The sequence below is a fragment of the Corvus kubaryi genome, unplaced genomic scaffold (genome assembly GCF_017639235.1).
Source record: "Corvus kubaryi isolate FWS band 111438036 unplaced genomic scaffold, C.kubaryi_AGA036_p1.0 76, whole genome shotgun sequence".
Lineage (NCBI taxonomy): Eukaryota > Metazoa > Chordata > Aves > Passeriformes > Corvidae > Corvus > Corvus kubaryi.
The window spans coordinates 5,463,751-5,479,361 of NW_024582063.1; the positions used below are offsets into that span (position 1 = coordinate 5,463,751).

General features: G+C 42.5%; 2 protein-coding genes across 5 annotated transcripts in view; one reads left to right on the top strand and one right to left on the bottom strand.

The window, feature by feature from the left end:
• The window catches only part of MIA3 (MIA SH3 domain ER export factor 3), a 28,295-nt gene extending 27,254 nt beyond the window's left edge, over positions 1-1,041 (bottom strand). For all 3 annotated transcript variants that reach the window (XM_042051823.1, XM_042051822.1, XM_042051824.1), the window contains exons 1-2: positions 888-1,041; positions 109-242 (exon numbers count right to left, since the gene is read on the bottom strand). In XM_042051823.1, coding sequence (XP_041907757.1) covers positions 109-242; positions 888-1,041 — 288 coding nt within the window. The remainder of the gene's footprint in view (positions 1-108; positions 243-887) is intronic.
• A 3,518-nt stretch (positions 1,042-4,559) lies between these two features.
• TAF1A (TATA-box binding protein associated factor, RNA polymerase I subunit A) lies at positions 4,560-15,611 on the top strand. 2 transcript variants are annotated; one of them, XR_006020272.1, is made up of 10 exons: positions 4,560-4,771; positions 6,270-6,439; positions 7,262-7,375; positions 8,343-8,541; positions 9,250-9,380; positions 10,247-10,405; positions 11,480-11,546; positions 12,660-12,780; positions 13,951-14,187; positions 14,238-15,278. XR_006020272.1 is itself a non-coding variant. In XM_042051736.1 (10 exons), exons 1-10 carry the CDS (start codon positions 4,633-4,635, stop codon positions 15,420-15,422), a joined length of 1,398 nt encoding a protein of 465 aa, XP_041907670.1. In that variant the 5' UTR covers positions 4,560-4,632; the 3' UTR covers positions 15,423-15,611. The 2 variants fall into 2 exon arrangements, 1 of the variants encoding a protein (XP_041907670.1); XM_042051736.1 differs by lacking the exon at positions 14,238-15,278 and adding an exon at positions 15,286-15,611 and having other exon boundaries at positions 13,951-14,111.

The window sequence follows — 15,611 nt, forward strand, 5'->3', positions numbered from 1 at the left end:
TGTGTTATTTAGCCATGTTCAAAACTCCAAGCATTCTCTTACAAGGCAAAAGGAATGAAAATAGATTACCAAGAAGAGTAAACAGAAGAAATGCTTTACAGTACTTACGCTTCCAGCCCAAAGCTCAGTTGATTTTCCTATTAGTTTATAATACACATATACCGCTTCTCCCTTCTTAAAATTTACAAAGCGACAATCCGGACCTTTAAAATCCCGCATGGCCTTCCCTCGGCACATTAACACTGTCAAAAGAAAACAAAGAGAAGAGCATTACTTAAAAAATAATTTACATGAAAAGTGTCTTTGCTAACTGGCAGTAAACAAGACCTCCTCACATGCACCTCTTTGCTATTTTCCAGATTGGGTCAAGAGATAAGAACTAAATTGAAAGTATAACTAAGATTTTTTTTAGCTATAATTAATGCAAACAAATAAGCCAAGTTATAGCTAAGGAAAAAAAAAAAAGCAAGTTATAGCTAAAAAAGAAAAGCAAGCATTCTAGTCAAGACGAGGGTTTGACAAAGCGCTGGAGAACCACACTTCAGGGGTGCGCTATGAAGCTAATTATTAGTGTTAAATCAGAAACATGACATCTGTGTCCCAGCGAATTGGCCCTGAAATGATCCCAGAGAACACCCAGAGAGCGGGTTTACAAGGAGAGGGCTTTGCGGGAGGGGAGGAGGGGGACCAAACACGGAGCTGCGGGGATCTGAAAACTTGGCCGAGGACAGAGGAACGGCGCGCGTGGGCGTCGCACTCCCGTTTTCCCGATTCTCCCCAATTTCCGTGCCAGAGCCAGCGGAAGGAGGGGGCTTTGGGAAGAGCCTCCGAGAGGCATCTTCTCCCACAACCCCCTTGCCGGGGCTGTGCCCGCCGCCCCCACTCACTGCTGCACTCGAGGTCGGCGCAGCGCTTGCGCTCGGCGAAGCGGCGGCCCAGATCGGGCGCGGCGGCGGCGGCGCAGCGCGGGCCCGGCGGCGGCGGCAGCAGCAGCAGCAGGGCGAGCAGCAGCCGGGGGTCCGGCGGCGCGGCTGCGGCCATGTCGGCGGGCGCCGGGGAGGGAGGGAGCCGGGCGGGGAAGGAGGGAGCAGACACGTCAGCAGCGCCCGCGGGAGGGCGATGTGGCGGGGGAGGGACAAGCCCGGCCCCGCCACCGCCGCGGTAGGAGGGCAGCGCACGGACCCTCCCTTCCTCCCTGCCGGCGGCATCCCTATCTCTATCCCGATCCCGAGGAGGCAGCACCCCCGGCCGCTGCGCCGGGCAGGAGTCTGGCTACCTTTCCCGCTTCGCAGGCCGGAAAAGAAGGGAGGTCCTGGTCCTTATTTGTGCGGGTTTCTCTAGCGGAAGATCGCTGGAGCGAGAAGAACCTAGAGAAAGGGTGTGGGTGCCGCCCTGTAAGGACATGACAGATCCGAACATGCATTTGGCTGCTCTCCCTCCTTCCCCGCCGAGCAGTTCTTATCTCCGCTGGAGAGGAGCAGCCGCCACTTCCCCGGTGACCTCCGAGAGTTTGAGGTTACACCTGCGGTGCGGCGGGCGGAGGAGTTCACTCATCCGTGATCCCACTGGGGAAAGTGCTGGGTTTCACAGCGAGCAGTCCAAAGCGCAGGATTCCCCGACAGGCCTATCCTTGCCCGTCTGTAGCCGCAGCTTCCATTTGCTGGTGTATTTTAACTGTTGAGTATTTGCAAACCGAAAGATGTGCTACTTGCAGGTGTGCTTGCACTTACCATTCCCTTTTCTTCACGTTCATCGCCTTTATATTACCTTAGAGATCTAAAATGGCAAAATGACAGCAGAAGTCACAATGCAGAGGAACAAAACTTCTCTTTTCTCTTTTTCAGACCCATGTTATTTGTTCAGCACAGTACTCTGAGTGGACAAAGAGAATGAAAGATGCAGCCAAGAAAGGACAGGTGACATAAGAGAATCCTCTCGCTGGTGAATCAAATGAATAAATTTTTTGTATTTTTTTTTCACTTTCCAGAGCAAATTCTGAAGCTGCTCCCAAAATGAATAAGCACTCACAGAACTGATAGTCAAGGTGAATAATTCTGCTTTTTTATAGTTTTTTTGTGCTTGTCAAAGCACCTGAGGGTTTTTTCAAGAGTTTTTTAAGAGCCCTTTAAAATACTACATCTCAAGAGTTAGCAATCACTACTGCTAATTGCATGTGTTCCTCTTGCATCATCCTGCCTATTGATTTTTGCTCCAGACTCATTTCCAGAGTCTCATTGTACAAGGCCTGAGATCCAGGCTTAGTTACTGCTGTGTAATCTCTGAAAAATGCATGGTTCATTTTCAGCTCCCATCTAGAGCAGTTTAATGTTTTAATCACACTATGAAAAAGTATCAAGGTAGAAACAGGTGTTGGTACCTCTTTGCCCAGCATACCATGGACACCCTGGCATTTCTTAGAGTCCTGTATATCCCCAGGATCCACATGCTACAGGAATGCAATGATTCATTCACCCAGTGCTCATGTTCTCCAGGCCTAGTCCAGTATAGTGGCCGTAGCTCTGCTGCAATTTTGTTGACATTTTTGTGTTTCACATCTTAGAAAATGAGGTGATACCTATTTGCCATCACTGATATTGGCTGATAAAAAGCTCTAAGAAAGCCTAACACAGAAAATCTAGAAGTGAAGTTTGTCACAATTTACAATATGGAAGTAAATACATTCAAGTCACATTTTATGATAATTGCACGAGTGAAAGATAAGCATTCTTCCCTCGACATTAATATTTCCTGTTGTGTAATGCCCAGATTATTAGGTCCAATTTCTTGTGAAGAAAGAGCTGTTTGGTTATTTTCCATCAGTACAAATTATCAAGCTTATCTTTTATAAAGACCAAGATAAAAGGTAATGGTGTCTGTGGTTGTAAAGACAAGGGCAAGAAAGAGAGATGTGAAGCGAAACGGGATCACACATTTCTTACATAAGTTACTGCCGTTATTGTGCAATAACGAGCAGCTTGCACTCGATCCATATACACAAGTGTACCACTGCAACTGTCCAGCATTTCCTACAATTTCAATTATTTCAGAGTAAAATATACCCAGTTATTAACATACCCAGCTTTCCTCAGTGTGTGACAGAAAAGAAAAATATTTCACTTAGTTCAATTTAGATATTTCAGGCAAATTTTCCTTCCAGTCTTCAACCCCAGTCTTGGAAACATGTAATTAGCTATGAGTGTAGTCCCACTGTACATGAGGTATCAAACATTCATCTACTCTTACAAAGGGTTAGGGTTTAGGGTTAGGGTAAGATAATTCTCCTATCTCTTCTGCACTAAAACACCTACTAAAGTAGCTGACACCCATTAACAAGATTAGTTGGCTAAGTTTAGCTAAGGATCAGGAAACACCCACTTATATATGACACAAGAAAATAAAAACTACAAGCCAAAAGTAAACGTCCTTCTAAACGTGAGAACTTTTACAAATAAAGTGGGGTAAGCGGGATTCTGAAATTAGAGTACTGAGCTAACAGAAGATCAGGAGTGTTGTAGGAAGTGACATCAGAACTTGGGGAACACCAGTAATCAATGAGACAGTCATATAGAGCACAATAAAGGACAGTCAAAGAAGATGGCACTGTTAAAGATGGGGTACTCTGCAACAGTTTACTGCCATCAGTCAATTAAGTTAATTATCCATTAATAACAAAAATACTTATGAGCTCAATGCGAGTCATATGTTGGAAGAACACAGGATTAAAAATAAAGAAAAAGCAAAGGGAGACTTCTGTTATTCCCACACCGATTTATTAAATGTCATATTAAGGTATGATACTCAGTTTAACTGTTTAGATGCTGCAAACAACTGTTCTGCCTTGCACTATTCCCCCGACACTGGTGACTGACCACAGCTGAACCAGGAGACAGCATCACACGAACCTTTAATCTGAGCCAGTTTATTATTTACTCACCCTCCCATGCCAGAGCAGTTCTGAAAAAAACCTCTGTCAAATCTTACTCGGAAAACTGGACTTTACACACACCAAAACAGTCCAGGGCAAATTTAGTTGCCGAAAGTAGTTTAAAGAAACAAGTTCCAGCACAAATTTGTACAAACCAGATGCTGTGGCTGAGGCAGACAGATTCCCAGAATCCAGGTACTCTGCAGGAGCACAGGCAACATTATTGCTCTACAACGCACAGGATTTTGATGCGGAATCCTTTCCTTCTGTAGAACATTATTGAGTTACAAAGGAACAGAAAAGTAGCAATACAGCTAATGGAAGGGCGATAAGAGGAACTCGCTAATTCTTAGAGTAACCAGTGCATTAGTCACGGTTCTAGTCATGCCCTGATTGCGCTACATCTAGAAATAAACACCTCTCTGCCACACCGCCGCACACACCCCACCTACCCCCCGTGCTCCTCCCCATCCCTCCTGCTTCACCCTAGGCCGGCATCCCTCCTTTCCCCACTCCCACACGCAGAGGGAAACAGGGAAACGCTGCGGGGGCACCGAACCCCGGCGCCCTCCATGGCGGCCGCGCTGCCCGGCGCCCTCCGCGCGCACGCGCAGGAGCCGTTCCCGCCCCGCGCTGCCTGCCGGGACCGCGCGCCGCTGGTGCCTGCGGGGAGCGCCGGCCTGAGGGGGCGGCTCGGCCTGGCTGCCATGGACAGCTTCCTGGAGGAGGAAGATGAGGAGGTGGTGGTGGTGGTAGGGAAGAGAAAAAGGAGGAGGAGGAGGAGCCCCGCCGCTCAGGCGGGCTTGCAGCCGCCCCTGCACCTGCCCTTCCAGCCGCCGCAGCCGGGTAAGGGCGGAGCGTTTGTGAGTTCTCTTTGTCGACTCCTTCGTGCTGCCGTGGGAATGGTGGCACAAAGTTTCTACTTCTGTTCAAATTGTCTGCCAGCGCTGGGAAAGAGATTCGAAACAACCGTAGTTATTTTGTGAGCCGGCGGTGTGCCCTTGCTGGCAGGAGGGCTGATGGTATGATTGGGAAGAGCATTGCCAGCAGGTCGAAGGAGGTGATCCTGCCCCTCTACTCAGCCCTGGTGAGGCACATCTGGAGTGCTGTGTCCAGTTCTGGGCTCCTCAGGGCAACAGAGACATGGAGCTGATACAGAGAGTCCAGCGGAGGGCTCCAAGGATGATTCGGGATCTGGAGCATCCCTTATGAGGAGAGACTGAGGGAGCTGGGCCTGTTTGGTTTGGAGAAGACTGAGAGGGGATTTCATTAATGCATATAAATATCTCAAAGGCAGGTGCAAGGGGATGGTGCCAGACTTTTCAGTGGTGCCCAGCAAAAGGACATGGTGCATTGGCCATAAACTAAGGCACAAGAAGTTTCACCTCAGCATGAGGAAGAACTTCTTTACACTGAGGGTGGCAGAGCACTGGAACAGGCTGCCTGAGGAGATTGTGGAGTCTCCATCTCTGGAGACTCTCAGATCCCACCTGGACACGTTCCTGTGTCACCTGCTCCAGTTGACCCTGTCTTGGCAAGGGGTTGGACTGGATGATCTCCTTCCAACCCAAACGATTCTGTGATTACCTAACTTGGCCATTGTTTGAATTACTCCTTTGCCTACAGCACCCAGGTAGGAGGTGTCTTAGTGAGCTCCTGATGTGCCTTGCTGAAAGCTTTTTATGGATGAGCACTGTTGTAGGGTCATACAGCTGTGACCTTTAAACACACTTCATGGGAATGAAGTTTCAGTTTCATGCTGGTTTCAGTATAAATTGAGCCACTATTGACGTAAAAAGGCTAAGTGGCCTCTCTGCAGCCTTGTACCCAAAAGAGAATAATTCTCTATGTTTATCTGCGCAGGAATTGCTTAGCCTTTGGTACTGTAATGGCCTGTTTGCTTGTTTGTATGCAAATCTGCAGCACAGTGGGGTCACAAACTTAGGTGATGATTAATAAGTGAAGAGAGTGGTCCCCAAAATATGACAAAATGTACTGTGAAGTTATCAAAGCACCATGGCTCCCTGATTCTAGTAGGGTAGTAGTGTGACATAATTGGTTATTTACTGTTTCAAGTGAATGGGAATTTCAAGCACAGCTGTATGCTGCTTGTGGAAAATGCCATTTCATATCAATTTTCCGGCTTTTCCCATAGTCTTGCTTCCATGTGGACTAACAGGTATGCTTATCTTCAAAACCACAGAGCTTAAGATGATTCTCTGTAGTGTCCAAGAAAGGTCATACAAGAAGGACACTGAAATGGAAGGCATATTGCCATCTGAATAAGGGTTGTGACAGTTGTGGGCTCAGTTGATTTAATTTTTTTGTTTGTTTATTTGTTTAGCATCTTCCCATGAACACAAATTAAACTTCAGGAAGAGCAAAGAAGCGTGTTTAAGTTACATTCAGGATGCCATGCTACAAAAGCAGTGGAAAAGGGCTGCAGAGTTCCTGACCTGCTATGTTGAGTCACTAGAGAAGGACTATTCCAGAGAACACATTGGTCCCTCAGAGGTAAGCCCATGTTCCTTATCTGGGTTCTTTTGCAGTTGAAAAAATACTTGCAAGCAGCATCTATATACTTCAGGACCAACATCTGTCTTAATTAGCTAATCACAGGTTTGATTTTTTAAATAGATCCTTGACCCAACAGGTGAAAACTTGGCTTGGTATAAGTTCACTCCATCAGCAGTGTATCTATGAAAAGTCAAAGTAGTCTTCTCAAATGTCTATGAAAAGTCAAAGTAGTCTTCTCAAATGGAAAAGCAGTAAATGTGTTTGGTTCTGGCATGCTATCAGTCAGAATCTGTTTGAAAGTTAGTGGCTTATTTAGGTTGTTACTAGTTCTTCCAGTAGCTGAAAACTCTTTGCAGGTGTCGAGATGGAAGGAGGTGGAAGGAAAAGGATCAGAGCTTTTAAATAAATGGAGTAGTTGAATATGGCTAGCTTGCAGACCTTGAAAACAAGTGCATGCAGATGGGGAGCTACATCAAATTGGAAATAATCTTTGCTATTAAGTTCAAAGAATTGTGCATACCTTGTGTCTTAGTGGGGTCATATCAAAGGAGAACATAATTTTTTGGTGAAGGGAGGAGGAACGCTCTGGCATGCAGTTTTCATAAGCTTTTCTGGAGTGCTACACTTACAATGAGCAATTCTGAACCACCCGCTGAATGACTCTGAAAGTCCTACTGGATCAGTAGGTAGGTTTCTATAGCAGTAGGTAATACTTTGTAGTATTTTTTATTTGCAGTTCAAATGTACATTTTTCATGTGTTACAGTAACTATAAGTTTGGTAAGACTATATATGGTGACTGTTGCCATTTTTGTAATAGATGATTTGGAGAATAGGAACTGAAATTTTGTGGCATCATTCCCAAAGCAGCATGAAAGAGTTCAACTGTTTCATGGAACAGATGAAAACTCTAGGAGTAAAAAGGTACTTGAAGGTGAGTGTACTTAAAGCAGTCTTGATGATTTTTCTCATTCACCTGAGCACTTACTTGTATGTTAATTTCCAAATCTCTTTTGAAATGTATTACTGACATTAGTGTCAAAAAACCCAACCCAACATTTGAATTGCCAATTGCATGATATTTTAAGATTATATTATACCTAACCTTATCTCATTTGGTCTGTATATTTGATCACAGATGCATGTTCTCAGTCCTTAGAAGTGCTTAAACCCTTTAATTAAGCTTTTAATTTGAAAGAGTCAAATTCATTTTCATGCATGTCCCAATGACATGTAAATACAGGTAATACCTGTCAAGTTTTATTTCCGGTCTTTAATTTGACCACTGTGCTTCTGACTAAACATTTGTGCTTAAATTTTGCCTCGTTGCCATCTCACTTTTTGAGTAGCTAATCTGATTATAAAACAGAATGCTGTGTCACCCAGCTCTAGGGGGTTTTTATGGTTTTCTTCCTGTGGTGGCTCACTCAAACCTATATGGTTTTGGTTTCCTTGGCTGTTTCTAATTTGGGTTGGTGCTTCTGTCTTCCATTCTGTTGTTAAAAGTCTTCAGAAGAAGTTCCATTCAAGGGTTTTCTAGAGGTAACTGAAGGTTTAGGCTTTAATCCAATACCTAATCAACGTGGTAGGATAATAGGACATCCCTTCTTCAGGTGCTCTGCATTTGGGTAGCCAAATGAAAACTCAGTAAATGCAGCCCAGCTGGGTTTCCTCAGGTCATTTCTAAATCTTTTGAAGTAGGTACAGCACTTGTTAAAGACAAGCAGGTTTTTGAGACAACTCAAGTAATTAAAATACTTCACTAACTGCGTTGGCAATATTTTTTACGCCTGTCAGTAAATTTCCTCTTTCTCTGCACATGTGTGCAGAACTTTGCTGTGTTGCTGAGAATCTCTCCATTTGAGTGTGAAATGCTGTGGTTTGGACTGTTTGGGTTGCAGGTCTGCTTGGAGCATGTTTTTCATCTCCTCTGTAATGGGCAAATAGATGAAGCCTACCAGAACCTGTCCCTGGCAGAAAGCTGGAGGTTTGGAGAGCAAACAGCCATTCAGGATAAGGAGATGAAGCTGATTGAGGCTTACAGGGGACTCTTGGACTACTATAGCTGGTCTAAGCAGAAGAACATCCTATTAGAGCACAGTAAGTGGTTTTTGGATTGAGCAGTAGCTTCACTTGCTTATGCAGACACCATGGTTTGCAATGACACCTTTTTCTTTACTAGACTTTAATGTTTGATGGTGTGGCTGGTACAGAATTCTGTATCAGCAGTCATGCTGGTGCCAAAATAGCAATTTCAGCCCTGAAATGCTGTTCCGAAACTCTTTCTCCTCTTGCCCAGCCAGCGTCACCTAAAATAATGATCAAAGGAATGTCCTCCCTTAAAGCAGTGGCTTAATAGGTGTGCAAGTGCTTGACTGCTGCTGGAATTTTGAGTGATAGCAAAGCCCTCAACACTTGTGTTTGAATTTCAGTTTCTTTAAAGATGTGTAAGTTGCCATATGTGTGTCACATCTGATTTTGCACATTCCTGCTGGCTGTGTGTTATCAGTTACACTGGATCTCTGCTTGTTTCCAAGTAGAACCAAGTGTTGAATTTGGATTATGGACCTTGTGCTGATAGCATCTTGCCTTGGAGTGTACTACTCATTGTGCTCCAGAAGTTGAAATTGTTTGATTATAAATTCGAATGAGGAGCAGTTTCTTGTTTCAATAATGAGGACTTTTCTTAAAGGTCTCTGACTGGAGTCCTTGCTTAGCAAAATATGATCATCCCTTAGGTGCAGCACTTCAAGATCCCTTTGCTTGGCAGAGTTAATAGCTTTGTGACCTTCTTTTGTGTTTTGGTAGGTGAGGATGGCTTTTCAGACTTGTCTGTGGAGCAGGAAATGCATAGTTACTTTCGGAAGGCAGCAGTGAACTTGAAGGAGATTATTAAAATACCTGGAGTCTGGGATATCTTTGTGAAAAGCTATGTGGATGTAAGGGCATGTTTTACAGATGGCTTCTTTTTGTGTTTCCCTGTCTAATTTTCATATAAGATGCCCATATGCAACTTATTTTCTGTGTGTGTGAGTGAAAACAAAGTATTTCAAAAGCAACACATTTGTATATGCATGTCACTGGCTTAGATATAGAGCATAATATACTCCTGGTAGAGCTGCAGACTGAACAGAGCACAAAAAGAACTTTTATCTGTGCATTGTCAAGAAAAAGAAACAGACAAAGAGCTTGCATGTTTTGTTTTTGTGGTGCTGCAGAAATTGGAGCATAGCTGCTTTAGTTTAAATTCCTGAAACCAATTTCTCTGGTTTTTGGCAGAGCAGTGTTTTTTCTGGATACATGAAATGTTAGAGACACCAAACATGCAGCCCCTCTGTGTTTTGGTTTGGGTTTTTAAAATATTTGCTTAGGATTTGTAATTAAGAATTAATAGTTTTAAAGAGTTTTTGAAGATTAACTTTTACATTTTGTAAACACTGCTAAGTTCTGACTTCTCTAAGCACATCTTGGGGAATTTTCCTTGGTGCTGGCATCTGCCAATTTCTGTCTTTAGAGATATGGCATGTGCCTTCAGCATCTCTATCCAGGGAGCAAGTGCTGGTAATTTTTTGACAATTAAGTAGTGTTAAGGCATTTTCTCCCAGAGTAGCTTCTGTGTGTGAATTCTTGTCTCTGTGCTGAGAGTAGCCAGTAAAATGAAGATAGGTGGGTATTAGCATTATCTAATATGCTGCACCCTTAGATACAGACTGTGCTGTTGGGTGGCTCTGCTGTGGCAGTCCAAGATTAGTTGTTAGAGTTGGGTTTGCCTGTATCTGACAAAGTAATGAGATTTAACTTCCAGTTGTTGGAGTTCTATGGAGACCACAATGAAGCCCGCCAAGTGTTAAATGAATATGCCTACAACTCCAAGTTTCCTGCTAACCCCAATGCTCACGTCTACCTCTATCAGTTCCTCAAGAGGCAGGGTGAATCAAAGAAATCCCTCATATCTGCACTGAAGGTATGTATCCCTTAGGAGGTACAGTCTGTGTCACTCGTTTTGCGTGGTGGTCTGACAGCCTGGTTGAACCCTGTAACATTATTATTCCCCATTGTATTCTTTGTGGGAAGTAGATGGTTAGAGGGAAGTTAGTGGGAGGGAGCAGAATCCTTTACTGTCGTAGAATTCCAGTTCTTGTTTTGCCTTTGACTGGTACATTGCATCACTTCTTAAAGTCAGTAAGCAAGCTCAGAGAACATGTTTGCACGGTTCCAGAAGTCTGTATCAGCAGTCTTGTGCATAGCATGCATGGATTTCTCTTCAATATTGTACAAATTATTAAATGCCTTCTCTTGCACATATTGATCCTGTCTAGCAATTAGTTTCTTTGCTTGTTTTCAATGAGCTGTGCATTAAAGCTAAAAGTTAATGTCTGCTGGTTGTTGCCAGACAAAACCTTGCTGGCTTAAGCTTTTAAATTCCTGCTTTCCTTGCCCTCTTTGATCTTGGTACTGCTTGCAAACCATATTTTGCCACTTGATGGCACTAATGTGCTTTTGTTAGTGCAGGTGTTGTTTAAAAACAGCTTTGTAAAGATTAGACTTTGAAACTGTAGTAGATTGGTATGAAATTCTCCTCAGTGCATTTTAGCAGTGGCTTTAGATGTGAGTGTCTTACAAGACAGAGATAAATCAAAGAAGTGGTGTGATAAATCCAGAAACTGATCCAATGCACAGAGCAGTAGACAGGGGAGCTAGAACTGGCCTAGGGAGGAAATAATGCTGCCTTCAAAAAAGGGGACACTGGATATGGATTTGGGCTGCTCCTTCAGAATGTTGTGTTTGCCACATGCAGTGTTTGTCAGCAGCCATCAAGGTATTTCATCCATGGTGTCACAAAGTAGTGTCAGATGTGCAAAATGGACCTAGAGATGCATTCTTTATATCAAGGCACCAAAGTACCAGATTGCTTAGTTTTCTGAACTAAAAGCACCCAGAGCTCTGAGGCCTGTGCTTTTCTTGGTCAGGTAGAAGTCTTCAAAAGCTTTCAGATTAAAATAAATAACCTAGCTGGATTTTGTCTTTTATTTTTCAGATCTTGCATGATATTGTTCCTTCACATGAGCTAATGATAGATTTTAATACCATGCTTCAAAAATCAAGTAAGTCTTTACCTTTGCTCTTTTTCTTTAGGCTAATTTCAGAAAATTATTCTAGATTATGCTGCAGCCTTTTTTTTTGCTTTTGAAAGTAGTTTTGTTAGTTAAGAAATAATACCAAAAACCAACCCAAATCCCAACTTTCCAATCACCATAACCTCTTAGTTGGATGTATGAGCAGTCATTTACAAACTTGTATAAACAAATGCCTTTCTCATTTTAAAGGCTGAGCAAAACAAACTGTTGTAAGGCACAGTCAGGATCTCAAAAATAATTTTTTTTTTAGGCACCTTACTCCGAATTCTAAGGTCTTCATTCCATATTTGGGATCTGTTTTATTTACTCTTTTGTTTCTAGAGGACTTGGGATAGATCTATTCTTTAGTTCATTGGTATTAATCAAACAAGAAAATTTTCCTTCTCTTCAAGGAAGCATTATCTTCAAACTGGTAGGAAAGTCTTCCAATTTGAAGACTGTTTTTTTCCATGCTGATCAGTTGTATTCCAAACTAACTGTCTTCTTGTGGCTTGGTATGTCCCAGCAGGTCAACAGATTGGTGAAATGTCCATGAATAGAGATTGTTCTCTTTTCTAATATGATGAGGGTTAATGGCTTTAAACTGAAAGGGGAAGGTTTAGAAGAGATTTTGGGAAGAAATTCTTGACTGTCACAGTGGTGAGGGACTGGAACAGTTTGCCCTCTCAGAGAAGCTGTGGATGCTCCATCCCTGGAAATGTTCAAGGCCAGGTTGGGTGGGGCTCTGAGCAACCTGGTCTAGTGGGAGGTGTCCCTGCCCATGGCAGGGGGTTGGAACTAGATGATCTTTATGGTCTTCTCTAACCCAAACCATTCTATGATTCTTCTTTGGGAGGTGGAAAAATAGACCTTTTGTCTTAAACCTCCCTTTTTCTGTTCATGTGTGACATATTTGCAAACTTTTCATAACTAACGAGAACAATCTTGAGGTTTTAAAGAAACTTACACTAATAAACATAACTTATGTTTTAAGTAGCAGCATTTGGGGAACCAGAATGGAGAACTGTATTTCAGTTGTGGCTTACTAATGAGTTCATCCTGTTCTGTGTAATTCATTAATCAGCCTCATCTTTTTTCCAGAGAAAAGAAAAAAACGTCGACTGGGCCTAGAAGTTATTTTTGCAGCCTTGGATTATGCTGGCTGGAAAGAAAACGCAAAAGCATGGAGCTGTTTGGCAAGACAGGTGAAACAGATTGTAATGTAAGTAGGTCTGATGCAATGTGCTGAAAGAAATGTGTCAAGTCTCCACCTTTGGGCAACTGACAAAATGATCCTCTGTGCTCTAACTTGGCCTTCACTTTTGTCTTTCATACACAGCTTCAGAGTATCTTGAAATATACTGGGCATCCTGGTCATTGTAGGGGAATGTCACTTCCCTGTTGCAGATAGTTTTATAGAATCCTAGAGTAGTTTGGGTTGGAAGGGACCTTAAAGACCATCTTGTTCCAGCCCCCCTGCCATGGGCAGGGACACCTCCCACTAGAATGGTGGTGTGGGCTGAGCATGGCTGGATGCCAGGCACCCACCAAAGCGGCTCTATCCCTCCCCTCTGCAACTGGATAAGGAGAGAAAATATAACAAAGTGTTCATGGATTGAGAGAAGGACAGGGAGAGACCACTCACCAAATACTGTATTGGGCAAAACAGACCCAGGGCTTCACTATCAAAGTGAAGAACTTCTTCCCAATACCTAAACTAAATCTGTCCTTTGTCAATTTAAAGCCATTTTTGACCCAGGGCCTCACCATCAGAGTGAAGAACTCCTTCCTAAAATCTACTCTAAATCTGTCCTTGGTCAGTTTAAAGCCATTCTTCCTTGTCCTGTTCTACCTGCACTTGCCGAAACTCCCTCTCCATGTTTCTTGTAGGTTCCCTTGAGGGGCTGGAAGGAGTTTGTGTTGCTGAAATGCTTGGTTTAAGGACGTTATTGCATAACAGTAATAACTGTTTGGGATAAGTTACTCTTTGAGTATGCCTGGAGTAACACAAACCTTTCCTAAGGACAAACCAACCCCTTCATACTACTCGTTTGTTGACAAACCTGGAGAAACTTCCATATTAGTACTGACAAACTGGCACACAAGTGAAAGGCTTGCTTCATTTCACACCATAATCTGTGTTACTGCCAAAGCTAAATAAGACTGCTAGAGTTCACTTCCAGCCTCACAGGTGTTTCCAGGGATTAAACAAAAAAGAATTAGTTTTATATAGAAATGCTTGTATTAGTGTTTTGGTTTCAGTATAAATTCAGTGTCCCTATGTTGGCAATTTAGGAGACTTGTAGCAAGCTGATTATAACATTCGCTGTCTCCTAATAATTTTTTCTGTTACAATTTAACCTTTTCTGTAACTTGTTTAACCTTTTTCCAGCTCTGAGAAGCATCTTGACTGGATCAAGCAAGAGTGGAACTCCAGGAAGGACTGGTGGCCAGCCTTCCATTTTAGCCGTTACTTGGCAAAAAGGAATTGGCAGGAAAATAAAAGCCTTTCATATGAAAAAGCTCTGGTGGCTGGAATCCTACTGGGAAAGGGTAATACAAAATGATTTTTTTACTTTTCACTACGTAGAATAGAAATAATGTCTAGTTCTGGCCCTAATGACATGGGATGCAGCTGATCTGCCTGGAAGAAATGCAGATTTTTTTCTTCTAGAAAAGATTCTTGTCTTTGGAGCTGAACGTGAAAGGTGTTTAAATTGGTTTGATATTTAACAGTGAGGCAACTTGTCTTATCCTGGTTTAGAATTCAGTTTTATCTGGCCTTGTTAAGCAGCCACAGTACTGTTTGTCTTGTTTGACCTTCAAACCATAACTTCAAAAATGCACAACACTTTCCTGTGGGAATATTGGGAGGACTGCAGGGAGTTTGCTTGCTGGATGCCAGCCTAGGCAGTGTCTCAGCAAATACTGGGGGTCAGCCGGTCAGTAAGGACCATGGGGATGTTGTAATGTAGGAAGGAGGCGGGAGGGTCTTGAATGAAAACCATCAGCAGTTTGGTAAGAAGGTGAAGATCACTACCTCTTTAGTAGCATTATTTGGAATGCTTCCAAAACCAAGGGGAGGATCTGGCCAAGAATCAGTTGCTAAATTGAGAATGGGAATATGGTGTGGAGACAATGGCTTGTACACTGGTTTGGACTTTTGGTTGACAGGCAGCTTGTTCATTGTCAGCTTTTCTAGAACTTTATCTTCTGCACTTCATAGAACAATTTCTCGTATTGGAAGCCGTTTGGATTTTTTTTTTTTTTTTGCTTTCAGTAGTATCAGATATCTCCCAGCTTTTACTTCCAGATGGCTAATAAAATCATTCTAGTTCCAATTTTCTTGAATGAAATTTCAGTACTTACTTGTGTCAGTGTGAGTCTCTGTTTTCCTTATCCAGCATAACAAATTAATGTATGATATCAATGTTGCTTTACACTCTTGAAATTTTACTTTCTGATCTAATTTGCAGAGGAAAAATGAAAGAGAAAAAAGTATTTTGCAAGATAACGTGCATTTAGATACATGTAGAATGTTTGCTGGGCTAAATGAGGATAGATTATTTAATGCTGCAGTTGTGTCTCTAAATGTGCATGTCTTGGATTTTAATACCTTTAATTACCAAAAAGTTTCTTAGATGTTTGCATTTATTTAAACAATAAAGCATTTTATATTTGGTTGTATCATGATGTAACTTAGTGTTGGGTTTTTTTCTTTCCTTAGATTGCAAATACTTTAAACATATATCACACCAAGGCTGCAAAACTCAACTGAAAAAGTTTCGGATGCTGAAGAAGTTTGTGAACAGGCACAATCCTGTCTACCTGAGAATATCTGGTCCTCCAGATTCCTCTGTTTAGCCTTGATGAGAAGGTGTCTTTAAGGTTCTTAGTGTACTTTTTCCTCTCTGTAAAACTGACTGCTGTGTTGGTGCTACTCCAAAACTTCTAGGCAGACCTTATTGACTCAGTACTAGACTTTTTTTTAATATATTTATGTAAAAACGCTTTGGTTTGTATTTATTTTATAATAAAATGCATATAAATCAA